Below are 26,500 nucleotides of genomic sequence, written 5' to 3'. Positions count from 1 at the left end.
TCTCAGATTGTCCCTCCCGCCCCTTCCCCGTTTCTATAGGGTTTGTCCCCAGACATCTACTCCCCACATGCTCCCCGGACAGAGGGCAGGCCCCCTGGGGCCCAGCCCTAGCACAGGTGCAGCTTCTGGTGCTGCGCGAGGTGCGTTTTGTAGCGGAAGCCCTTGCCACAGCCGGCGCACTTGTGCGGCTTGTTGCCGGTGTGGATGCGGCGGTGGCGGATCAGGTGCGAGCTCTGGATGAAGCTCTTGCCGCACTCGATGCACGTGTAGGGCTTCTCGCCCGTGTGCGTGCGCTGGTGCTGCGTGAGCGTGGAGAAATCGCTGAAGCGCTTCTCGCACTGGCCGCAGCGGAAGGGCTTCTCGCCCGTGTGCACGCGCAGGTGGTTCACGAGGTGCGAGTTGCGCCCGAAGCCCTTGCCGCACTCGCGGCACACGTAGGGCCGCTCGCCCGAGTGCGTGCGCTTGTGCGTGAAGAGGTGCGAGCTGACGCTGAAGGTCTCGCCGCACTCGGAGCACATGTAGGGCTTCTCGCCCGTGTGCACGCGCTGGTGCTTCACCAGGTCCGAGCGCCAGCTGAAGCGCTTGCCGCACTCGCCGCAGCCGTGCGGCTTCTCGCCCGTGTGGATGCGCTGGTGGTTGGCCAGGTGCGAGCGGCGCACGAAGCCCTTGCCGCACTCCCCGCAGGCGAAGGGCCGCAGCGCCGCCGCCCCCGCGCCGCTGGCCGCCGCGTGCGCGCGCCGGTGGCTCAGCAGGTGGGAGCTGAGGCTGAAGGCCTCGCCGCACTCGGGGCACGGGTAGGGCTTCTCGCCCGTGTGCAGGCGCCGGTGCTTGAGCAGGTCGGCGCGCCAGCTGAAGCTCTTGCCGCAGTCGGCGCACAAGTTGGGCCGCTCGCCCGTGTGGAGGCGCAGGTGGTTGGTCAGGTAGGTGTTGCGGCTGAAGCCCTTGCCGCACTCGCCGCAGCGGAAAGGCTTCTCGCGCGGGGGCCGGGCCAGCGAGGGCCCCGCCCCGAAGCCCCCCGCCACGCCCATGCCCATCATGCCCACCACCGCGCCGCACTCGCCCGCGAAGCCGAAGGGCTCCAGGCTGGCCGCGGCGGCCGCCTCCGCCAGGCAGTGAATGCGCTGGTGCTGCAGGAAGGCGGCGCCCGGGCTGAAGCTCTCCCCGCAGTCAGGGCAGATGGTGGGCGCGTCCATGATGCTGGCCATCAGGCTGTCGAGCTCTCCGAGGTCCACGGCCATGGGGTGGTGGAGCCGGCGGAAGCGGCGGTGCGCCGGCTTGTCGCCCCGATGCCGGCCGCCCAGGGAGAGGTGCCGCCTCCAGGGAAGCACGGGAGGGGGCGGCTGCGCTTCTTCCTCCTCTAGGCGGTTCTCCCCAGCACTCTCCTCCTCCTCCTCTTCAGGGGGGCTCCGGGGTATGCTGTCGGACTCTGACAGTCCTGGGAACATTGCCATCTCAGCTACAGCGGGTTGGTCATCCTCTTCCTCGCGGAGAGCTCCCTCTTCCTCACTCAGCAGCCTCTCTGCAACAGAAAAGGCGGCAGTGGAGGTGACTATACTTGGCGCTCAGACGGTAAACCCAGAGGAAGCCAGTCTCGGTAAGAGCGTGGGCCACGGAGCAATCCCTCCTCCCAGGTACTCTCAACCTCTCTCCAAGATCCCCACGATTCCAGCCTCCTCCCCACCTCGTGCTTCCAGGGAAGGTCTGAAGGACAGCATGCTCCGTGCTCCAAAACCTGGAGAAAGCTCACTCACCTGCCCCTTGGCACTCCAGTTCTTCGGGTAGCTGTCTCTGGGCCCAGCCCCACTCGCTGTACCTGAGGCTCCACTCAGCAGAGCCATCCGAAGGCCGTCTGCTTGAGATGGTCAAATTTGGGCCAGGTGGGACTCCGTGGGATCTCCGAAGACGTTTGCTCACTCTAAGAGCTACCAATGCCTTTCAAGGCCCTAGCCTCAAATGACAAGTCCACTCCAGCCAAACACAAGAAAAGACCACCTGGCCTACCCAGGCCCTGGACTATGATTGGTCAGGCTGGAACTGCTTAAGGTGGAACAACAAACCAAACACACCCCAACTTAAGGGCTTTACTATCTAACAGGGAGTTGGGGATGGGGGTGTGTAGGGGAAAAGGGTAAGCCAGCACAGGGCCTAGAGCTGGTGAGCCCAGCTTAGAGGCTGATCCAGAACACACACTCACCTGTGTGGCTGTGTATCCCGAAGCAGAGGGCACTCTAGACAGTTACTGAGATAGGAAAGACCACGTGCTTGTGTGCACTGCAGGAGAGGGCAGCAGGGAGGCCGCCACGTGTCACAGGGGAAGGAATGTTAACCTGACAGTCCTAGCCATAAGGAATTTCAGTTCATTTCTGTCCCCAAGGCATGTACAGAACAGGATAAAGTAACGAATGCCCAAAGAGAACAAAGGTGGTGGATAGAAGCCCAGCATTTACTCTCTCCAGGTCAGGAATAGCAAGAGATTTAGCAGAGGCCTTGGGCACTTTGGGTATTAGCCACACGAACCTAGGCAGGTCACTTACCGCTGAGTTTACTTATCCTCAGAGGGAGATGACGACTGTGACGGTAAATATCTGGATACTGTTTGCTCAGCGCTGCGCTAAGTCAGTCTATATGCAGCAACTCATCTAACCCTCCCAACAACCAGATAAGGCAGGTTCTCCTATTACCTATGCTCCCTCTTGTGTTGTTAGAAGTGTTCATTTATAGCAGTATTCTGTATACTGTAAAGTGCCATGCCAGTGAGTTACCCTCTTCACCCGCGTTCACCAGCACAGCCCACCTCAGACTGCATTGAAGAAAAGGATGTTCCTCGGGCTTAAGATGGTACAGAATCTGCTTAAAAGTCTCCTCTGTAGAGCTCCTTCACAAAGAATCCTGCCTCTGGTTATACCTCGAGAGGAGCTAGAAATAAATGTGAGTGGGTCAACATCCATGGAAACTCGAGCTTTCTCCTCACCTGTGCAGATGTCAGACACGAGTTCCCTCTCCTCTGAGTCCTCTCTTAGAGCTTCCTCCTGTGGGTGGGAGCCCATCTCCTGCTCTGGGTGGCCTTCTCTCTTGTCTGCGTCCTGTGGATTAGAGCTCGTTCCTCTTTCTTCTGGGTCCCCTTCTCTGTCTTCAGAGTTCTCAAAATCGGAGCCCATCCCTTTGTTTGCTGAGTCCTGGGCTTCACACATGCCCTGTTTATCTTCTTGTTCCATCCAGGAAGAACAGGACAAGGGAGGTGACCAGGGATCCCTGCTCCAGACAAAACACAGATAAAGGTCACATCAGTCTGGCCTCATCCCCTCACCATGTCTGGCTTTGATTTCCATGAAAATTAGTGGCAAAGTCCAATAAAATGTATCGAGTTCCAAGCCCCAGATGGCAAATCTCTGCCCCATCGCACATTTTAAGGTAAAATGGACAGAGCAAAGGAGGCTGGTCTGGATGGTGGAGGAACAGTGGCAATTCATTCTGAGGCCACATGCCAACTCTCACTGGCCTACAATTTGATTTGCTTCTGTGGATTATTCTATTAACGTGGATTTATAGCTGTAACAGTGGTATTCCCATTTAAGACCCTGCTAGCCTAAGGCTAACTTGTAAGCAGTAAAGAGAGGATAAACCAATTGTGCTGCCTCAAAGTTGCCTGCATTCCTGACTCTTATTAAAACTTGCCCTCCTCTAAATATATGCAATTTTTATTTGTCATTTATACCTCAGTAAAGCTGGGGAGTAGGTGTAGGAGGAGAAAGCTTGCTCTCCTCGAGCCCACAGCAATTTTGTGAGGATTTTAGCTAATTATGAGTGGGCCTCTAAGGAGCCAGAGGAAAAGTACATTCAAGACACAAGAATAACAGAAGCATCAGTAGACTAACTTCTTGTCTAAGACCGTGTCACCATCAGCAGCACCAACCTGGCTTTGTGGTGAGGATCTGCTGCTTTTCTGTTAGCAGTGAGATAATTCAAACTTTCGGAGGTCTGTTGGGCTGGGTGGAGGAGATGCAGGGACCCTCTCTATTAGAAGCCATCTCTACAGCCTTATTACATATTTTGCCTTATTACATACTTGAATTGTAGAAAGTCCTTAATAAGAACATGCCCCTGGCATAATCAGTAACCCCTCCAACCCCAGCCAACTTGTGAATTGTAGGGAGAAAATGACATCAGAACCTTTTGTAAATATCAAGTTTACATTTCAAATTTAAAGGGCCCTCTGCCAAGACTGAGCAGCTGAACCAAAAATAATTTACTTCTGCCATCCATCACTCCTACAGCTGAGCTCAAGGCAGCAAAGCAGTTTATAGGTCAAGAATCTTGGACTGAGACTTTGAAGTGTCCAGCTCTCTTTCTGCCTCCGAAGCCCCCAGCAGGACTTGCAAGAATATGCCTGAGCAAGATGCCCCTTCCTTGGCTGGGAACTTTTCCTGCCTCTGTAGAGAGGACTTCCTCGAGGCAGCCCTGGCTCTGCAGAGACTTTGGGGTGGAAAGCTGGAGTTACAGGCAGCAGCCATTCTGGCCGGGCCAGCCTTACTCTAGAGCCCAGGGCAAGTCAATTAACCTCTCATTGTTTCAGAGTCCTCATCAGTGCGAGGAGGATAATGCTCGTTAACCTTTCTCACAGGGAAGGTGTCAGAAGGAAACATTGAAAAGCACTTTGGAAAATACTGTGGAGAGGAATTGATACTGAGTATTACAAATGTGGAAGACACATACATATTATTTCTCTCCCTCTTTTTTTTTTTTTTTGTGAGGAAGATCAGCCCTGAGCTAACATCCACGCCAATCCTCCTCTTTTTTTGCTGAGGAAGACTGGCCCTGAGCTAACATCCGTGCCCATCTTCCTCCACTTTATGTGGGATGCCACCACAGCATGGCCCGACAAGTGGTGCGTCGGTGCGCGCCCGGGATCTGAACCCGGGCCGTCAACAGCAGAGCGCACGCACTTAACCGCTACGCCATGGAGCTGGCTCTTATTTCTTTTTTTAATGTGGACTATATACATTATTTCTCTTTTTAAGTCCTGATGCCATTCCAGCACACTTCAGAGACACACTAGCCTCTCTGTAATTTCAGCAGACTCACCGCCCTAGAGAGCATGTTAGATCCTTTCCCCAAGATGATGATGTACTCCCTAGAGTAGAGTGAAAAATCAACCCTGTCCCTTAAACGTCATAGAGAAATGGCTGTGTCTGAGGCTGGTTAGTCAACAGTGTCCTGGAATGCAGCTAAATTCCTTTAGACTGTATACTGTTTAAAATGCCAGGTTTCAAACACTCAGGATTAGGCTCTAGGAGAAAAATCTCATTAAAGCCATAAACCTTTTAAGAGCTCTATCCCACAAGGGATTAAAGACTTCAAATCACTTCTACCCATCTCTCTTGCCTCCTGGAGCTCAGATGTCTTAGACAAGTACATCCCTTGAGCCTGCACATATAATACACGCCGAAGGTCGAAGGTGGGAAGGTAAGGGTAGGGTTTTCAAACACATACCTATTGGTTTGCTAGTGGCTAAAAGCAGTGCAGTAGTGGGGGGACGTTAAAGGAGACCTAATCAGTGGTTTCTGCCAATCTAAGACCAGCAAGAAGAATTTTATATCAATAAAGTAAAGGAATCAAATGTGTCACCAGAAACTCGTAAAACTGAAATGGCAGGGTATGGTGCCCAGAAGGGTATGGAAGTGACTGCAGCTCTCCACACTGAAGGGTGGGGTTTAGGGGTTCACCCTGGGAAGCAGGGAGCAGGGTTTCACCTCTAAGCCCTTGTAAAGACAAAGCATCTTTTTAGCACCTCAGACATAGCAAAAACAGAACAAGACGACTTTCTGATTTGTAATTTCTTGGGAACCAGGAGATAATTCATACCAGAGATATCAAACAAGGAAACATGGTTTTTCTAGCTTTCAAGAGGGGAGAGGAGGAAAGAGGCAGAGTCTGAATTCCCCACTTAGGACTGGCATATGGAAGTTTACAGTGCTGCCACACTCAGAATTGAGGTTCTGAGCTCCCAAACGGAGCATGTCCAGATCCTCATTCACACCAGGGGAGGGAGGATTAGATATGTTCTGAAAAGAGTGGGAAGCTCCTGTTACCTAGAGAGACACCATTCATGGCACAGCGTCTACTCAAGTTTGTTTAAAAATGCATTATTTTAGTGCAAAACCGGGAATCTGCATGCCCCACAATATAGACTCAGTTCCATTCGCGCCATCACATCATGGGGTTCTGGGCAGCTACCAAGTAACAGAGAAGGCTATTTTGAAGTAAGGAAAGGCAGTCACGATATATTATTAGAGGAAAACTAGCTGGTTTAAAAATAATCTTATTTTGTTAGTAGATGCACACTAGCATATGTATTTACACATATATACACAGGTTCAGAGAGGAAAAGCAGACGATTACTAAATTGTTAAACATCTCTTGGTCACTTCTAGGGGCTTTGCGTCATTTGATGTTAACAATAACCCAAAGAAGCAGGGTATTATTTTCAACTTCAGAGATGAAGAAACAGGCACAGAGGTGAAGTGACTAGCTCAAGGTCACACAAATCCAAAGTGGCCAAGCGGGGATTAAACCCCTGCAGTTAGCTCCAGTGCCCACATTCTTAACCAGAAGCTGGTGTGTTGTTTGGGAGGACTTTTCCTTTCTGTGCACATCTGTATTTTCTACCATAAAGATGTATTTTTATCAGCAAAAAAGCCAACTTTGTTTTTAATGTGATAAAATACATTAAAGGGAAACCTATGCTTATTCTAGAAGCAAGAAAAAGGAAGACAAGGGCAGGAGTTGTGATTACCTCAATCTGGAAGATAACTTTCAGAAATGTTATCTAGACGCTGTGATATAACTGGAGTGTCAGTCTATAGATATCTAGGCACATTTTGTTCCAACTCCTCTCCCACTCATTTTCAGAATAAAAACTAGCAACATGTTTTCTTAGGCAAGGCCAGGGCTGAATAACAAGTGGGCGGCGGGGGCACTGTGATAGCTTTGTGGCTAGACTGACCTGGGTTCAAATCCTCTGCTCTTTGTCAGCTACTTTCCCTCGTGCAATTTGCTTAACCTTGCTGAACCTCAGATTCCACATCCATAAAAACAAGGACCCTGCCACCTACCATATGAGACTAACGTTTGTAAAAGCAACTGGCACGTTGTAGAGACACAATAAATGGTAGTTATAATATTATGAAACTTATGCCAACTTCTTAATTTGAAAAATACACACACACCTCCTTCAAATTGGCGGTCACCTCTTCACAGCTATATTCACTGAGAATGGCCTTTGGCAGGTACAAGCAGAGCTTCCTCTGGCCTGGTCTCTAAAGGCTCTATTAATATGAATAGCCCACCATGTGGCGACAAGAACCAGGAAGGGGGTAGCGGCTTAGAGGGGCTGGGTTGAGGGGAAAAGATTCAGTTCCAGATTGGTTTGGAGACGTTGACAACCCACCCTGTACAGAGAAAGTACAAGTCTAAAGCCAAATGAGGTGCATGGTTCAACAAACTCTGACTTACACCATCTGTAAGGGAGCTCTTCTTGCGCCAGTAAGAAGGGATAGAAGTTTAAGGGGAAAAAAACAACAAACAGAGGTAATGGTGGGAACAGTCAGGCAGATAAGATTAATTCTGCATCTAGTTCTAATCACTTAACTAGCAGTAATGGAGGAGAGTCCTGGTTTGTGGCCACCACAGACACTGTGCAATGTGACTTTGAGTAAGTATTTGCCCCCTCTGGGCTTCTGTTCAGTGAGGAGGTTGGGTTTAAATGTGCCTGAGTCCTCTTCTAGCCCATCAAGTGACAAGCAGGAGAGTTAATCCAGGGAGGCACCACTGTCAGTTTCATTAGACATTTTCAGCTCAAGCTTGTTAACTCCCACAGCAAGCTGTTAACTCCCCAAACACCCACCACCACCACTGCTACCACAAAACCCTTTCTCTTGGATGCAGATTTCAGGGTGGCATCAGCCAACTTTGCCAAGACTGCTCAAATCCTAGTTTTTAGAACTTGCAATATTTTCATGTCCCTTCTCTCCTACCCATACGCCCCAACTCAAAAGAGTTATGTTTAATACCCTATAAAGTCACTAGGAAAATGTTCAAGTGCCTTCTAGACAAACTCAACCTCATTTGAAAGACTAATCACATCAGTTTGAAGATACTGCTACAGAGTGGCAGTAAATGTGATAAAGCATGTTGAAGGAAGGAGGGAGGGAGGGAGGGAGGGAGGGAGGTGAGGGAAAGGGAAGAGAAGGCAGAAGCAGCGCCAGGATCAGAATTTAACCTGAGTTTATTGGCACTTCTCCCAATGGCCTCCTCTGGGGCTGCCTGCAAAACCTATTCCTTTGGAACAGCAAGAGCCACACCACTTTATGGATGCAACCTAATTTCCTGAGAAGGGGTTGTGGCAGAGGAGCACACAGCTCTCCCCCACCTTCCACTGGCTCGCTTTCTCCGGGCGGCGTTTTGCACAGGACCCCACACTGTCATGCCACCTTCTGGCCAGGATGGGGGTACAGTGAGGTGGCACAGGCCCCTGCTGGGACGTGGTCTCCCATCGGAACGACCAATGCCGCTTACACTGCCCATGAGCAGATCCCTCTCATTCGACTCCAGTAATTCCAAGAGGTGAACACAGAGGCTCACCCACCCTGTTTTACATGTGAAGAAAACGGAGGCTCAGCAAGTTGAGCTCCAGGTGACATGGCTCCTAGGTAGAGTCAGGCCTCAAAACAGCGTCTCTTGGCTCCCTGCCATGGCATCTCCCCCTTGGCCTGGCTCCTCGGGAAGGGGGCACACCAACTGGGGAGAGGAGTGGCCCCCTGGCAGCCCGGGGCAGGCAGGATGGCGAGGCTGAGGGCAGACCTCTCCCCACCCCCTCCCCCAGTGGGGTGGGGGAGTCATGTGCCACAGCCAAGGCCAGGTGGCCCAGAGCCAGGCCAGCAGGGCTGTCATGTCAGGGGAAGGAAGCGGCCAGGCGGCCAGCCAGGAGCGGCTCCCACTCGGCCTCCTCCGGGCTGCAGCTCCTTTCCTGTCTCCTTCTCCTCTCGCAGGTCCCTTCCTTACCTCAACGGGGGCGCCGGCTCAGACCCCCGCCTGCCTCCCCGCAGCATCGGAGGCTTCCTGCCTTCACTTCCCACGCCCCCTGCGCACCAGTCTCTCCCAAGGGAGGGTTTCCATGGCTGAGTCCAGGCAGGGACGCCCGACTGGGTAGAATGCTGGAAAAACAATTTAAGTCTGCGGTTCAAAAGGCTGAACTCATGACCATAACTGGGGTCTAATCAGGGATTCCAGGGGGTTAATCATTTGTCAGTCTCCAGCACCAACTGAGTAAACAGTCAACTATCCTCTCAGGGGATCTGGCCATCAGGGTCCTGCCTCCTCACTGGTGAGCCTGTGGTCAGACAGAACCCAAAGGGCAGAGAAATCCACCTCACCGTATATGCAGGGGATGCCTCCAGTGAGCAAGGAGAAGGTGTCCGCGTCCAGAGGGTGCAGCTGACTTCGCCAGTCACACACCCAGACTGTCCAACCCCAAATGCCAGCCTCCCAAGGGGCAGACTGCTGCATGGGCTGAACATTAATTTCAGACAGAGAAAGCCAGAAGCTTACTGCAGCTAAGTATTGACCACTCTCCAGACATGAGAAGCTAAAATAATATGGTTTCCTCCTTGTGGTTACTGCTTTTTTACCTGGAGAGGGAAGCCCAAGTTGAAAAAAGAGAAAGGCTCAAAACCAAGGCAACGGAAAAATCAATTTACAACGCCATCGGCCAGAGTTAGTCTGAGACTCCTTCTAATCTCTATAGTCAAGAATAGCACAAATGTCCTTGGGGTCAGGCATTTCCTGTCTATTGGTTGGGCTGGGGCCCCTCAGTTTGGCCAGAAGGCCTCAGCTTGTCATAGCTGCCAAGACTTCACCACCACCCCACTCCTCCTGCACAAAATAAGAATTATTGCAATGCAGAGATACACTCTAAGTGCCCTCAAAGTTAAACCATCTGCCCTCAGATGAGAAGGCACAAAAGCTAAAGGTTTTCATGCAGGCATTTACTTGTCCATACTTTACATTTAACTGATTAGAATGTTCTACCTGATGCACAGAGAATCCTCAGTTCATGATTTTTTCTCTGCTGTGTCGGGCATTGTACCACCAGCACCACCTGCATACATCCTCAGCTTCTCTTCTTATCTAGCACCTGGGCAGTCCTCAGAAGAATTATCTTCAGATACCTCCTCAGCAGCTGGCTCAAACACTCATTTGTATTTCATGGAATCATAGACTTGGAAATCCCTTAGCTCAGACTCCTTCTACAGACAGGAAACTGAGGCTCAGAGAGGAAAAGTGACCAGGTCACAGACGGAAAGGCAGTCTGCCACAAGAGTTATGGCCAGAATCTCAATTTTCTGATGGTCTCTTCAATGATCTTTCCCTCTCTTTAATATAAAACACCACTTCAAAACAGCCAGCCAGATAAATCTGGGGCATATACTTAATTGTCTGTTTTTTTTGCACACTATCTGTCAGCGTTCTCCAGAGAAAAAGAACCAGTAGGATGTGTGTATAGAAAGAGAGTTATTATAAGGAATTGGCTCATGTGATTATGGGGTCCAGCAAGTCCAAAATCTGCAGGGTGGGCCAGCAGGCTGGAGACTCAGGAGAGCTGATGCTGCAGGTCCAGTCCAAAGGCTGTCTGCTGGAGAATTCCTCCTTGCTCAGGGAAATCAGTCTTTTCGTTCTATCCAGGTATCACCTGATTGGATGAGCCTACTCCCATTATGGAGGGCAATGTGCTTTACTCAAAGTTCACCAATTTAAATGTTAATCTCGTCCAAAAACGCTATCACAGAACACCCGGAATAACATTTGACCAAATATCTGTGTACCTACTGGCCCAGCCAAGCTGATACATAAAATTAACCATCATACACACTGTAGCTAAAAAACACAGTCTGCAATAATTCCATCATATGTCAAAATTTACCATAAAAAATCTTATTTTTCATAAAAACGATTACTATACAGAGATAGCTGAATGGGGTCTCAGGGTGTATGCACTGTAGAGGACAGCAAGGAAGAATCAAAATTAATCTTAAGATCTACACAGACACGTGTGTGTGTGCAGGCACACACGCCCACAGCAGAAAGAGATGTAATTTAATCTATTTCACTGAAAGACAAAAGAGAAAAGAGACTTTGCACACAGGGCATCTGTGGGATATGGGAGTTGTTAAACAGCTTTGATCTGGGAAAGTTGATGCTGGATTCCCGTGTTAAGGTTACCAGATGGGGCCAGGTGATCTCAGGAAGTTTTTTCCAACCCAGATGATTCTGTGATCATATTTCCAATGGAATGAATAGTCCTCAAGAGAATGTTCATCACAGCAAACAGGGAGAGAGGAGTGTTGGGACCAAAAGGTTTGAGGCATACATTCAGTCGCCCCAGTTTCCCACTGTAGATTCAACAGGAAAAACTGCTCTTCCAATTCTCTGCCCAAAATAACTGTTGAGCGTTGTTGGTGAAGAATGGTTGGCGTGTCCCAGCCCAGTTCATTTCAGCAGTGGGTAAGTGACACCTCTGTATATAATCTGCCAAGCTGTCTTACAACAAAGAGAAAGCAAGAAGAAAAATGTAGAGACATCATCTGATGCTTCAATTTTCCTGCCTGATTAAATTTTAAACTCCATAGCTAGATTGTTTTCAGCATAAAGTAAAACATTTATATACACTTAAAAACACCTTTTTAAAAATTACGTACTTGTGTTACTCTTATTTCCTTAAAAATAACAGATTATCAGCAAAAGCCAGATCATAGGAAACTGTAAGAGACATTATCCAGTTTCTTCAACAACAACGACAAAAATGGCAAGAAAAAAACAGAAAAGAGGGAAACTTCGAAGTCAAAAAACTTGAGATGTATCAACCAACCTCATGTATAGAGCTTACTTGAATCCCAATTCACATAAACTACAAAAATAAATTACAAGACCATTGGGCAACTGTGAATGCTTACTAGATATTTGATATTAAGGAACTGTTCATTTTTTCTTTTTTTTTTTTTTTGCTGCGTCTTTTTGTTTTTTGTTTTTTGCTTTTTTTTTTTGTGAGGAAGATCAGCCCTGAGCTAACATCCATGCCAATCCTCCTCTTTTTGCTGAGGAAGACCGGCCCTGAGCTAACATCCATGCCAATCCTCCTCTTTTTGCTGAGGAAGACCGGCCCTGAGCTAACATCCATTGCCAATCCTCCTCCTTTTTTTTTTTTCTCTTTTTCTCCCCAAGGCCCCAGTAGATAGTTGTATGTCATAGTTGCACATCCTTCTAGTTGCTGGATGTGGGATGCCACCCCAGCATGGCCAGACAAGCTGTGCATCAGTGGGCGCCTGGGATCCGAACCCCGTGTCGCCAGTAGCAGAGTGTGCGCACTTAACCGCTAAGCCACGGGGCCGGCGCCGTGGGAACTGTTCATTTTTTAAGGTGTTGGTATTGGGATTAAGTTTACAAAGAGTTCTTGTAACTTTAAGAGATACATATTGAAATATTTACAGGTGAAATGGTATGTTTGGAATTTGTTTCATTTGATATGATATGTCTGGAATTCCAGGACAAAGAGGAGTGGGCAGGGATGCAGATGAAACAAGACGGCCACATATTTGATCACTGTTGAAGCTGAGTGGTAGTATATGTGGTTTTATTACACGACTCCGTCTACTTTTGTATTTGCTAGAAAACTTACTAATAAAAAGTTTTAAAATGGAAAAAAATTATTTTTTTTCTGAAATTTAAGGTTGATTATATTCATTTAAATTCTGAGCAGACCGTAATAAAATGTCAGTGACTTCCACAGAAGGATTAGCCTGCTTTTACAAAGTATGCCATATCAGGAGTGATTACTATGCTTAATATTGAATAGAGCCCGTGGGAAGTCGGGGGGCGGGAGGAGGCAGTGGGGTAAAGAGACTGAAGAAACTTAAGTTTGATGATTTTGAGTCATTTTTTTCTTTTTATGAGATACAGAAATAGCTGTTCTATCCAAAATAGAATCAGAATCCTCTTTCCACTTTCATCGACTTTTATATTTCCAAAGAACCCAAAGAAGGCTGCTGCCACAGCCTGTGCTTTCTTTCCACCATTAGTGCAATAACTCTACACTCAAGACTAAGGGGAGTAAACCCGGCTGGGGGTCCTGGTCGTGACAACTCTGCAAGAGGAACACTTTATCCCCAGGAAAGTCGAACTGATGAAATAACGTGTGTCCAACAGATTAAGTACATTGATAATTGGTCATCCCCAGAATGATCTTCTAAGGGGAAGTGTGGAAAAATGTAAGTGTGTATGTACATGACAAGGAAGATAATACACTAGCAATTTATGAAAACATGATCTCCATGAGATGAACCTTAGCAGGAACCAAATTACTTTACTAGGCAAAACTGAGAACTTTTTAATTTAGGTAGTGAGCTTCTCAGAGAAACTCTGAGGAAGCCATCCAAATTTACTCACACCACATTACAACGAGAACAGCTAGAAGATATCATGTTCCCACTTTATGTTGGAAACCAAAAGCTCGCAGATATTTTCCATTTTAGCCAAGGGTGCACGGTAAGTCTACGGTGCACAGAACCAGTCACAGGACACAGCTTTCATCCAGGAAGTGATACATCTGCCGCAAGAGGGAGGTTGTAGCGTCCACAACTCATTCTAGCTTGAATGCCACAGTTCCTAAGTCATTCATCAGGCCCAGGCTGTCTGGGTTCCTTACGTCCCTTTTACCTCCAGTTCCTAGCACTTCCTGGAGAGAGCAACAGTACTAGATAAGCTTGTAAATAGAATAATGGTATTTTTCTTGGGCATGTGTTCTCAGCCTGAGGGCCTTTAGAGTCCAAGAACGCCCTGAAACCTTATGTGAATGAGTCTGTGGAAACTTTCTTCTGATGAGAAGGCCCATAAGGGATTCATGGCACAACAACGAAACAAACAAAAACCCTATTATAAACCACTACACAGAGGACTCATGCTACATGCCTTATCATAGCATTTCAGAAATCATCTAGGGTGGTTTTGGGGAAGGGCAATAAGAGCAATTGCACCACTATATGCCATGAGATCTTTTGGTGGGCTGGTGGAGAAGAGAAGATACTGACAGTAAACCTCAAATCAGACAGTAGCACAGACAAAAATATCAGTAAATTTCAAATAGGGGATGGAGCAGAATGAAGGACCCGGCAAATGCCACCAGCCTGATCCTGTTTGCTGATCTCATCTAAGACTCTATTTTACAGATGAGTCAGCCAACAGAGACCCAGAAAGGTTAAGTGAATTACCCATAAACACACCAGTTAAAGGCAGACACAAGCCTAAATCACTGGCATCTCAACTTTTGTTCCCATCTCCTTTCTACTTAACCCAACACAGCCTACGGCACTTGGCTGAAACATACACACTGGCGACTTGGGCCTCCCAGCATCATTAGTCCACCTGCTTTTCACTTCCTAATCACTTGTGTTATGTGGCAGGTGCACTAAGAGGGAGCTGAGTTGCTCTTCAAGCCTCTAACACACTGCCGCTCTGGGATGTAGCTAATGTATACAACTTTGACCCCGCCTTTATGGCTCCCATCAGCAGCTGCTTTCTTGGGCAGTGAGTCAAAGCACATTAGTCAAGCCATAACCTACGCAGGACACAAAATGCTTTGTTAGTTAATCCTCTTCTCAAAGGAAAAAGAATTAAAATCTGGCCAAAGTCACCAACTCATTCCTAACAAATCTTCAGTGTTAGCAAAGTCATCCTGCCTGCAAATAATAACATGGAAATACCCAGGTGAAGAACGGGATTCTGAGAGTATCATAAAACTCCACAATATTAGGAGCCCCAGTTCACACTTCCCAGCCAGTAAAGAAGTGCACCACCCATGTTCATCTAATATGACCCATTACAACTAATACAGTTTCTCAGATTCACTCTTTTCTATTACATCTTTTTGCTTCTGCTTTAATAGCTCTGCATTCTCTGTGTGGGACGTGGTGCAGAAGTGGGCCAGGTCGGAGGGGCAGACCAACTGAGCACAAGCTAAATTGTTCTGAAGAGACTATATCCACAGATAATGAGAGAATCTCACAATTTTTTTGTGGAAAACTTCTTCAAAGGATTCCTCATTTTACAGATAAGGAAAATGAGGACTAGAGAAGATAAGTGCCTTGTATGAATTCACAAAGGTAGTGAGTTGGTGGCAGAATTGGGACTACCTTTCAGGTTACCCGATTCCTTTAAAATACATTCTCTCCTGCGCCAGACTCTCTTCCCAGCAGCTCGGTCATACTGATGGCTTTAGTGCTCTGGCTTTAGAGATAGCATCTCACTGGCGCTACCTTCTTTCTACTTTTTTTTGTTCTCTTCCAGACTCCTCTTAATTTTTTTTCTATTGTGATTTTAATTATTTTTCCTCGAAAAACCTAGAAAATGTTCTTCAAACTTAACTTTATGCAACCCTCAGGAATGGTCTTGATTTAACAGGTTTTGGATTATCTCCTTTTTGTCTCAGAGAAAACAATCTTGTTGGCTAGAAAAAGGCAGTCGTTTGAATTAGCATTGACTTAATGGAGTGTTATGGTAAACAGAGAATAATTCCAAGTCCTTGGTACAGCATTTGGAAGAAAAGTCATCATAAAAGCGAGACAATTAGAGAAAAAAGAAAGCCCATGAAGCATCAACCTGAAGAATTAGTACTGATTATGCCATTTTAAAAGAATCTTTAAGGACATTTTTCCATTCAAACTATGAAAGTCTCTTATTAAAAGGGGAGACTTTTTCTTCTGCAGTATCATTTTTGAAATGCCTAAAACCAACTATCGAACTATCAAAGGTATTACATTTCCTTCTGCAAAACTTCTTGGCCAAAAGAGTCTTACAGGCTACTGGGAAAAGGAGGGATAGGTGTCAATGAGCCCCAGTACATCCTAACGTCACCACCACACACAGCAGTTTCCCGGTGAACTGAGGGCCCCCAGGTGTGAGCCATGTCAGCGGACAGTATTAACTGTGAACATTTAGTAAGTCAGGCTCACATCAATATCAGCTATAATTTTCAATCTTCCAAATCCAGTGGTCTCTTCTCCTTTGATGTCACCATCAACACTCTAAAGTGCTTGGCATATAATAGATTCAGTAAACAAAATAGAGATTCAGTTCACTCCCCACCCTGTCTCCTCTTCTCAACTCCTAACCTTCGAAGTTCTTGTTTACATTTTCTTCTCCCTCTCTTCTCAACCGTTTTACCCCTTCCCCCAGTTTTAAATAAACACCTCCTCTGTCCAGAGACCTCATGAATTTGAACCTCTTGCCCCAACCCCTGACCTGCATTCCAGGTCTACATTTCTAATGATGCATCAAGCATTACCACTGAAGAGCTTTAATGCTCCTTCTGGTCCTGAAGGGCTGCCCCACATATCACATGAGACAAAGGACAGCAGGCAGCCAAAACAGGGGGAAAGCACAAGTTAAGGCATCAACAGACCTGGTTTCAAGTAGAAGTTTGCCACTCACACACTGTATGCCCCCGGGACAGTTATTCACCTCTGAGCCTTAGTTTTTTCATCTATACAATGCGAAAAGCAAGCTACCTTAAAAGGTTGTCAAAAAGACTAAATGAATTTCCATTTGTATCTGGCCCTAGTCATACTGAAAAACACTAGTTCTCTTCTCAAATCTTTGCCAGAAATCAGCTCCTCCTGACAGTGCCCATTTCTGTTAATGCCTCTCTGTTCTTACTCATCAGGCTCAAAACCCTAGAGTCAACTTTGACCCCTCCTCACCCCTTTCAATCAAATCAGTTGCTAAATCCTTCCTTTTACTTTTCTCCTCTTTTTTCCGTTGCCAGTAGACACTCCTACCAGTTACAGGCACCTACATATTGCTGCTGGATCAATCTTAAAACATAGTTGCCGTTCCATTTATTCTCTTTCTCAGACACCCCTAACTGACTCTGCGACAGTATCCAGGGAAGCGTAAACTTCAAGTCCTCAACAATGTAGCCCAAGGCTCTCTTACCTCTCCCTGACCTCTGTCTGCTAACCCAGGCCAAAAAGGGTTGCTCTGAATCCCCCAGAAGGCATCCTATGTTTTTCCTCTCTTGCCATAGCTTCCCCCTCAAGAAACAGCATGAGGCCGCCTCTCCTTTCCTGGAGGGAAGCAATACCTATAGTGGTTAAAGAGCCAGACCACCTGTGCATCCAGTCTAGCTGTGTTGCCTTAGGCAGCGTTGCTCAACCTCTTTGAGCCTTGGTTTTTCCATCAATAAAATGGAGAAAACAACTGTATCTGCTCTAGGATTATTGTTAAGTGCTCAGAAAGAATTATTACTATTTCACTTTATATGACTCTTTAAGATACTTTTCCTTATTTTATTCTGCCTCATATTCATTTTTAAAGTATAATCATAGTTATAATATCTTGGTATCTTACTCTTTCCTCTCTCTCCCTTCCTACCGCCTCCCAACTGTAAGCTCCTGCTGGGAACGTATTGTTTTATTCACTTTGGTGATTCCCCAATAATGAGCCCTCAAATATCTCTTGAAATGGATAAAGTTAGGTGTAACTATTTCTCTCCTTCAGTCTCAAAAAGAACTAACAAGACCAGGAAATCTAGTGATCTGGCCAAGATCACATCAAGTAAGGCAGAGCCATGGAAACAACCTAGCTCTCCTAACTGGATCCAATAACTTGTCAGCACCAGGAGCCTAGCATGCTAATTATCCTGCTAAATAAGCAGACATGATGGAAAGTGGTGATTAGCTTCAAAAGTTAGACACACAGAACGTTCTCGAAAAAGAATCCTGCGTCCCTTGGCCAAAAGTCAGCACCCTTTGTTTGCCTCAAATAGTCTGAGCTTTTAACACTCACTTCATCTATGCAAAGAACAGAGGTGGTACAGAGCTGTATTTGTGTTCATGGTGGGAAAAGCTACTAGACTCTCCTAGTCTGACAGGACAACTGCTTCTCTCCCAGCCCTGGAGGAAAGACAGACTAGAACTAACAGAAATTAAATGACGAATGAAGAAAGATCAACATTCAACCTTTACAAGTAATTATGAGACTAAATAAAAAGTTGCTTGGGAGGCAAGGGAGTGGGGGAGGGGCAACAAGGAGCACAACCAAATGCAGGAGAAATTCGTATTTAACATTAAAAGTGTCTATTCAGGGACCGGCCTGGTGGCGTGGTGGTTAAGTTCACCGCTTGGCTTTGGCAGCCCGGGGTTCACGGGTTTGGATCCCGGGCACAGACCTACACACCGCTCGTCAAGCCACGCTGTGGTGGTGTCCCATATACAAAATAGAGGAAGATGGGCACAGATGTTTTAGCTCAGGGCCAATCTTCCTCAGCAAAAAAAGAGGAAGATTGGCAACAGATGTTAGCTCATGGATAATCTTCCTCACAAAAAATTAAATAAATAAAAAGTGTCTATTCAGACCCAAGTTTATTCTCTGGCAGTTTTCAAGGGTATTGTGTTTTGCTTTGTTTTTCTTACTATGACAAGAAGGGCATGCATTTCTTAATTTCTCTTCTCACTTGATACAATCATCAGCCTAGAAACCCCTTTTCCTAAAGGTCCAGAATTAAACTATGAGACAAACATAGGCTCTTAAAGAATTTTGTAAGAGGGGTACAAGCTATATAGGAAGTAGGTGAGCAGAAATATTTACTAAACTACTAATTCAGTCGATACACACAAGTACCAATTAAGGAGTGGGGAAACAGAAATAAAGGAGTTCCTATAGTAACTGCCCCCAAGCTAGTTTAGGCTGTGGCCAGTCTGGTTAAATTCAATTGACATTTAACCTTATTAGAAAAAAAAGTAGGGGAGTGTTTCTTCAAGTTTATTTCACACTTTGGTTTTTCATTTCTGGGGTAAACTGGTTTTATATTAAAATAGATCTGCCACACATACACTCTCCAAAAAGAAAAAGACAGGAAAAGTTCATATACATAAAAATATATCAAGAGAATGAGAAGACAAGCCACAGGCTGGGAGAAAATATTTGCAAAAGACATATCTGATAGAAGTCTGTTATCCAAAATACACAAAGAACTCTTAAAATTTAACAATAAGAAAGTGAACAACCTAATTTAAAAACAGGCGAGAGATCTAAACAGATACCTCACCAAAGATATACAGATGGCAAATAAGCATATGAAAAGATGCTCAACATCATATTAGGGAACTGCAAATTAAAACAAGAATGAGACACCACTATACATATATTAGAACGGCAAAAAATCCAAAACACTGACAACACCAAATGCTGGTGAAGAGGTAGAGGAACAGGAACTCTCCTTGCTGATAAGAATGCAAAATGATACAGCCACTTGGGAAGACAGTTTGGCAGTTTCTTACAAAACTGAACATACTCATACCATACAATCCAGCAATCTCACTCCGTGGTATTTATGCAAATGAGTTGAAAACTTATGTCCACCACACAAAAACCTGCACATGGAAGTTTATACCAGCTTTATTAATAATTGCCAAAACTTGGAAGCAACCAAGATGTCCTTCAGTAGATGAATGGATAAACTATGGTACATCCAGACAACAGAATATTAATCAGAGCTAATAAGAAATGAGCTATCAAGCCATGAAAAGACATGGAGGAACCGTAAATGTATATTACTAAGTGAAAGAAGCCAATCTGAAAAGGCTACATATTGTATGATTCCAACTATATGACATTCTGGAAAAGGCAAAACTATAGATGGTAAAAAGATCAGTGGTTGCCAGGAGTCAGACGGGAAGAAGAGATGACTATGTGGAGCACAGACAACTTTTAGGGCAGTGACACTATTCTGCATGATGCTACAATGGTGGATACAGGTCATCACACATTTGTCAAAACTCATAGAATGTACAATAGTGATGCTAGAGTAAACTATGGACTGGGTGATAATGATGTGTCAACAAAGGCACATCAGTTGTAACAAACATACCACGCTGGTGCAGGATGTTGATAGTGGGAAAGGCTGTGCATGTGTGGGGCCGGGGGCATGGGAACTTTCTGTACTTTCTGCTCAATATTGCTGTGAACCTAAAACTGTTCTAAAAACTAAAGTCTATTTTTTAAAAAATCATATATTTATATACATATAAAATAATTTTCATAGCTTATGTAACATACAAGCATACACCCTTTGCTACACCTCGCTGTAAAAAATTGGCAGTGCCATCATATTAGGAACGAATCAAAATGGAATGTTTTAAAACATAACACATTCCTTCTTTCAACAAATATTTATTGAACACTTACCATTTGCTACACATTATTCTGAGTTCTGCTTTGGGGAGATTACATTCTAATGAAATAATTTTAAAAATCCATTGCTTTCGAAATCACCTACTGCTACCAGAAATCATTGTGAATACCTGCTTGAGGGATTATTCAAACACAAAAAGCTAGAAAAAAAAGTGATTCTTTGAAATTCACAAATGTTCCCACGTATGAGGGGAAAAAAGTCAACAATTGGAAATGTGTTCTTCCTGTAGTGCCCTGCCTAAGATATCAAGCATCAAAGATGTGCCAACCACATGAATATGCACAGCACTGAGACAGTGAGACCAAAGCAACGTATTTCTTGTTAATAGAACCCAAAAAGAATGGTTCCTGTTTTCGAACTTACGGTAAGATCTTGATAAAGTTTTCAGAAGACAATATATCTAAAATGCCTCTCTGAATAAAAGTAGGCCCTTTTCCCTCATTTTAGCTAATTAGATCTGCATGCACAGCACTCAGACTTGGCCCTCTGCAGGAAGGGGAACCCGAAGAATTGCATGTGGCTCTCCCGCATACCTAGCTGGAACACTGTTGCTAGCCTATGGATGCACAGGGCATGACCTGCTGAACAAATGTAGGGCTCCCAAGAACTGTCCTATTTTCCTTTAAAATGACTAATTTGCATATAACAATCCATGGCACACTGCGTTTATATAGAGGCTTCCAAAGTGCTATGTGGCCTTGAGTAAGGGAAAGGGAAGGCTCAGTCAGCCTCAGGAGATGAATTCAATCTTGTGGCGGGTAAAAGCATTTTCCATCCCAAGAGGAGAGGCCACTGATCTTTCTGCCATCCCCATTAATACACGATGCAGTGAAGCCCAAATCCATACCCGACACAAACCATGCTACTCCCTGGGGTAAAACGGAAGGAATTATCTTCCTTCCTCACCCAGCCTTTCTTTCTTTCTTTTTTTTTTCCCATATCTGCAGAGGCAGGGAAACCCTCTGATTTTCTCACATGTACAGTAAAGAGGCCTTTCCTAGAGGATATGGCAGAAGGTGGGCATGAGAGCAAGGGGGAAGGATGAAACAATGGCCCCACCCGTGCTGCCCAAAGGAATGAACACCATACTCATTTAGCACTGATGTTAGTCGAGCCCGTGGAACTCAGCAATACACAGATCTGCTCTGGCATATTTCCAGGGTACTTCTTCTGGCAGTCACGTGAAAAGGATGAAAATTAACTAAGAAAATGATCCCTCTTATCCCTCTCCTACAAACTGTCAACATGCAAATAATGTTTCATGGCTACATTTCTGCATTTTGAGTCATTACCAATTCATCATTAACTCACAGTTCCTGAAAGCCCACCATATGCTGGGTTGTGTTCTGGACACACAGTTCCTGCCATGTGCAGGAAATATGCAGATATTCCAGCACACTCTGGGGACTTATTCAAGTTTACTTTCATTAAGAAGACATTAAGTCTTAGGTATTTCAGACAATGCAAAAGATTAGAGGAGAGGCTGAATGTGGCCTGAAGAGTTAAGAAAGGTTACCTAGACGGGGTAAGACTTGGCCTGCAGGGAAGAACAGAAAGAATTCGGAGAGGCTGGGAAGGAAAAACGATTCCAGGCAAACAGTTCTGTGCCCAAAGGTCTTGTTAGGGATTCTGAACCTAGTCTTTCCAACTGATGGCCATGGGAGTTTAAGGGCATAAAAATAAGGAATTTATGAAAAGCCAGTGCCTCTCAGAATGAGATCCACTAGGATGAATTTAGAAGCCCAGCAATGTTCCTGGTAGGAAATCTGGAAAGTGGAGGACGTCAGAGGAAGAAGGCATAGAGATCCGGCAGTTTTCTCCCAGAGAAAGCAAAGATACAGCCATTCTGAACAGGCTCAGGAGGCAACAGACCTAAAGTCCAGCCTATCGTCAGTTCAGAATCTGGGACTTTAAGCAAGTTTCTTAACTTATCTCTGAGGCCCAGTTTCCTCATTTTTAGAATGGAGATAATATTCCACGGGGCCAGCCCCGTGGCTGAGTGGTTCAAGTTCTACATGCCCCCGCTTCGGGAGCCCAGGTTCCACGGTTCGGATTCTGGGCACAGACCTACTCCACTCATCAGCCAGGGACCTACTCCACTCATCAGCCATGCTGTGGAGGCATCCCACATACAAAGTAGAGGAAGATTGGCACAGATGTTAGCTCAGGGCTAATCTTCCTCAAGCAAAAAAAGAGGAAAAAGATTGGCAATGGATATCAGCTCAGGGCGGATCTTCCTCACACACACACAAAAAAAGTAGAATGGAGATAATAATAGGTAAATCATCAGATTGAGGCAATTCATGGAAATTATCTAGTTCAATAGTTGATATATAGATGTTTAATAAACAGTAACTGTTGTCATCATGTAAAAAGGAAGCATGAAAAACTGTTCAGTTAGAGATAAGCGAGGGACTACAAAACTGCAATGTCTTTAGGGGAAAATTTGAGAGTCTGATCTGTCTTATACTTTTATATGCTACATCTTAATCCTGCTAGATTGCTTGGGCTATAAAAATCCCAACAATCTGATGGATGTCAGTGGGTTAGTTACAAATAAGCCACTTTTTCAAGAAAGCACACCTCACCTTCATGATTGAGAGGAAACAATCACCTTCCTCAGTCCAGCAGCAAGACAAAAGTCATGGATTATCCACTTGTGATTAATCCATTCTATACCCTGCCTATCAAGTTTGAAAACTTAGGCTGGTGAAGAACCTATGCTACAAACTTTTAATGAATGTCTTTCTACTAGACACTGTGATAGGTCCTTTTAGGGTCTCTTAATCCAGAAACAAAAGGAAAAGCTCCAGTCTAGAAGCTTTAGATTCACAACTGCAATGAATTCTCACAGGTCTATGAGGAAGGCTTCATCCGCTTTTTTATAGAAAAGGAAAGAGATAAATTAAGATGCATGCATTCTTTCACTCATTCCTTCCTTTATGCATGTTTCTCAAATAAACATCCTTTGTGCACTTGCTAGGTATAAAGCATGGGGTAGAGAGAGCCATTGCCCTCATGGGGTTTACAGTTTGAAGGGGAGAAAGATGAACATCTAACTACCACAAGGCACACCAGAGATGTGTGTCATCCAAAGGATGTCACACAAAGTACCACGCGGATGAGATTAATTCTGACTGGGAGGTCTGAGAAGACTTCTACGAGGGTGCTACATCAGCTGGGCTAGGATTTGGAGAAAATAGTCAGGGGCAGTGGAGGGATGCCCAGAAAGCATGGAGTTCAACCTGATGGAGACACACAGGAGGAAGAATGTCTGTTGCATCCAGGAATGGGGAGCTGTTTGCTGCAAGAATGAGTAGGTAATTTGGGATGGCCCCAGTCCAGTGGAGGATAGAGGTAGGTGAGCACTAAATTGTGAAGGGTTCTGAATGCCAAACTAAGGACTTACCTTTGTTGATTACATTAACACTCCATAGTGTGTGGTACTAAGAAACCTGTTAAGGGGTAAAAAAAAAAAAAAGAAGAAGTAGGATCTTAGATACAAAGAAAAGCCCAAATAGCACTGGCATGGGCTCAGGCTCCAGAATTCTTAATAGTACTGCAGCTTTTGGGGTTTTTTTTCACTCTACATGAGCAGGCAATATCTTTCTTGTCTTAATTTATCATCTTTGTAACCAGCTTTTATCCTTTCTCCTTCCCTTAACTAACTGGACACCAGAAATTAGGCAAACACGTAGATTCTGAGGCAATCCAAAGAGCTTTTCTGGGTGGAGGGAGAGGAAATGTGAGGCAACACTGTCAGCCTTAGTCACATAACCTTTGGTGAGGTCACCCTCCTCAATGCAACTGAGCCCCATCAGCTGGCTTTCCTCAGTCTATTGTTTCCATTCACGCGCTTCGTCCTCATCATTTTTGAAGGCCATCTATGTTTTCCTTTCTGTAAAATAAAGGGCAGCCTGACTTCCCATTTATGACTTTGGTTCACTCTGCTGCCATCTTATTCTCTTTGGCACCCAGCTGAACTTCTGACATCAAATTTCCCCCGACAGCAATCTCCACCTCCAACATGCATGTGTGCCCATGCACGTGCACACACACACACACAGCCAATATGTTCCAACTAGGAATCATCTTCCAAATTCAGAGCCTTTTCCCTTTATTTTGCCATCCTCATGCCCTCACCCTGGACAACTGGGTTTCTCCCCACTCCATTCTTATCTCACTTCTGATGCTTCATGTCTCCTAGAGAAGCTAGTGAAAATGTTCTGTTTTCCACTACAAGCCATCTATACAGGGTGCAGGGCCCTGTGTCCTACCGCATCCTTCTTACCATGAACCCTGGGTACTCCTCCCTCACCCCCAAGAGGCATTTTTAAAGGTTCATTTGGCTCTAAGAATGTATTCCACATTAAATAATATCCATATGTTGGCTTGTTAAGAGAAGGAAGCCAGCACTTGGGTACAGTATTAAAAAAAAAAACAGGGGAGAGGAAAAGGGAGAAATAGAGGCCCCTAAGGCACGTGAGTTCAGTTAGAGCAGTAACACTTGGTCCCCGTTCAAAGTTGCCCACTCGTCCATCACAGCCTCTCAAACACTATTAACTTGCTAGCCATTATCCAACCGCCTTTACCACACCCTTGGTCCCTCGGGAGGGGGATAATGCCATAGGGGATGCAGAGTATTCATGTCACCCTAAGGTAAAGGACAAATAGGCCCCCTATAAGGTCAAGGATACATCACCAAATTGAGCGCAACCTGGCACCCCTGTAGCAAGAGTTGGTGATTCACTACTGGGTGGGCGGCTAGGAAAAAAGAAAATCGTGGGAAGTTCAGGAGAAAGTGGTAATCCGATTCTGGAAGCCTGGCCATAATGTACACTGGCCATAAGGTACACTCAGCGCCCCCGGAGCAGCTGTTCCCCCCTCAGCCTCTTACTCGCCCTCTCCTCCCAACACGCGCTTCACCCATGCCTCCACTCACAGTCCTGAGCGTGGCATTCTCCTTGGGTGAAGGTATCAGCTTTGCCCCACCACCCACCCACCCATCGGCAGACAGGAACATTTGGAGTTGGGAAGCCAACCAGACTAAACGGCGACCCCTCTAGGGCGGCGAGCTGCTGCCGATCTCTCCACCCACCCATCTTTATTGTGCCATTTGCCCAGTCTGATGGCAGCCCAAACCGCTGATCTATCGGGCTAGAACAGAGCGGAGAGGAAAAAGAAGGAACACATTTCAGAAGGACCCAAGATGATGCGCGGCCCCTCCTCGGAGTCCCCCACCCTCGCCCCTTCAGCCCCGTGTGGGGCTGGGGGCGCGGACAGACAAGGCGAGAGGAGCGCAATCGGTCCTGGTCCGCAGCTGCACACAAAGCCCTTCACCTTCTCCTTGCCTTCCAAGCTCCTCCCTGGGCTTCGTTTTTCCGAGGGTCTCGGATGCCCCCTTCGGTGGTCGGCGGGACGGTCCGACTCCCTCTCGCAGCGCTGTCTCCTCCCCAGCGTCTCAGCCTCCTCCTCCCCGCCCCTCGCCACAGACCCCGGCGGGAGCTCAGCCCGGGCTTGGGGGCCGCGAGAGCACCCCATGCGCCCGGGGCCCCTGCGACCCCGGGGAGCGGACAACGGTCCAGTCTACGAGGCACCACTTCGCCCAGCCGTTCCGCGCCCCGCTCTCGGGCGCACACCCCATCCCTGCAGCGGTCCTGTCGGATCCCGGTCAGCCCCATCCCCAGGCGGCGGGTGAACCCAGCCGCAGCCACGCTCCTACCTGCGCGGCGGCGGGCGCCGCGAGGAGCGAGGGCACCGAGCGCCCCGGCCCGAGCCCCGCGCCGCGGCGCGTCTGCCCTTGTGCTGCGGCGGCGGCAGCTGCAGCGACCGCGGCGGGCTGGCTGGCAGACTGGCTGGCTGCCCGGCTGACTCCTCACTGGGGCTTCCTGTAGGGCTGGACAAAGGACATTTCCTGGGAGGAGCAGGGGAATGTTCCCAGCATGCCTTGATTTGTAGTTCCCGGGGACTTCCTGCCACCACAGCAGTGGGCGCCTGGGAGGCAGCTCCGGCCAGACCAGGACCCCGGGACTGGAGGAGCGGCGCTCCTTTCCTCCCTAAGCGCGCCGGGGAAGCGAGCGGCGGGGTGGCGCGCCCTGGGCCCCGCCCCGTGGCGCACGCGGGGCCCGGGGCTTCGGAGGACACTGGTCGCCGCGCCGGAATTCGCGCTCCGCGCACCGGTGGCCGCCCCCTGATTGGAGT

The 26,500-nt window shown here is 46.7% G+C and overlaps 1 protein-coding gene across 1 annotated transcript; it reads right to left on the bottom strand.

Annotated features, from left to right (window-relative positions):
- ZNF697 (zinc finger protein 697) lies at window positions 1-26,344 on the bottom strand. The gene is made up of 3 exons (XM_087444695.1): window positions 26,022-26,344; window positions 2,972-3,252; window positions 1-1,519 (listed from the first exon to the last, which is right to left on the bottom strand). The coding sequence occupies exons 2-3, from the start codon at window positions 3,213-3,215 to the stop codon at window positions 108-110; spliced, it is 1,656 nt and encodes a 551-aa protein (XP_087300821.1). The 5' UTR covers window positions 3,216-3,252; window positions 26,022-26,344; the 3' UTR covers window positions 1-107.
- Window positions 26,345-26,500: the final 156 nt, after the last annotated feature.

Source organism: Ceratotherium simum, chromosome 2 (genome assembly GCF_057802395.1).
Source record: "Ceratotherium simum simum isolate JZ-2026a chromosome 2, ASM5780239v1, whole genome shotgun sequence".
In the NCBI taxonomy this organism is placed as follows: domain Eukaryota; kingdom Metazoa; phylum Chordata; class Mammalia; order Perissodactyla; family Rhinocerotidae; genus Ceratotherium; species Ceratotherium simum.
Note: the sequence above shows the minus strand (reverse complement) of the source record. Positions and strands in the feature narration are given on the sequence as shown.

What these genes read in the sequence shown, in the direction of transcription:
- ZNF697 (XM_087444695.1), bottom strand. Translation starts at nt 3,215, where the DNA reads ATGGAACAAGAAGATAAACAGGGCATGTGTGAAGCCCAGGACTCAGCA. An exon ending in CGTGTCTGACATCTGCACAG is followed by an intron (nt 1,520 to 2,971) that starts GTGAGGAGAAAG and finishes TTTCTGTTGCAG; the next exon opens with AGAGGCTGCTGAGTGAGGAA.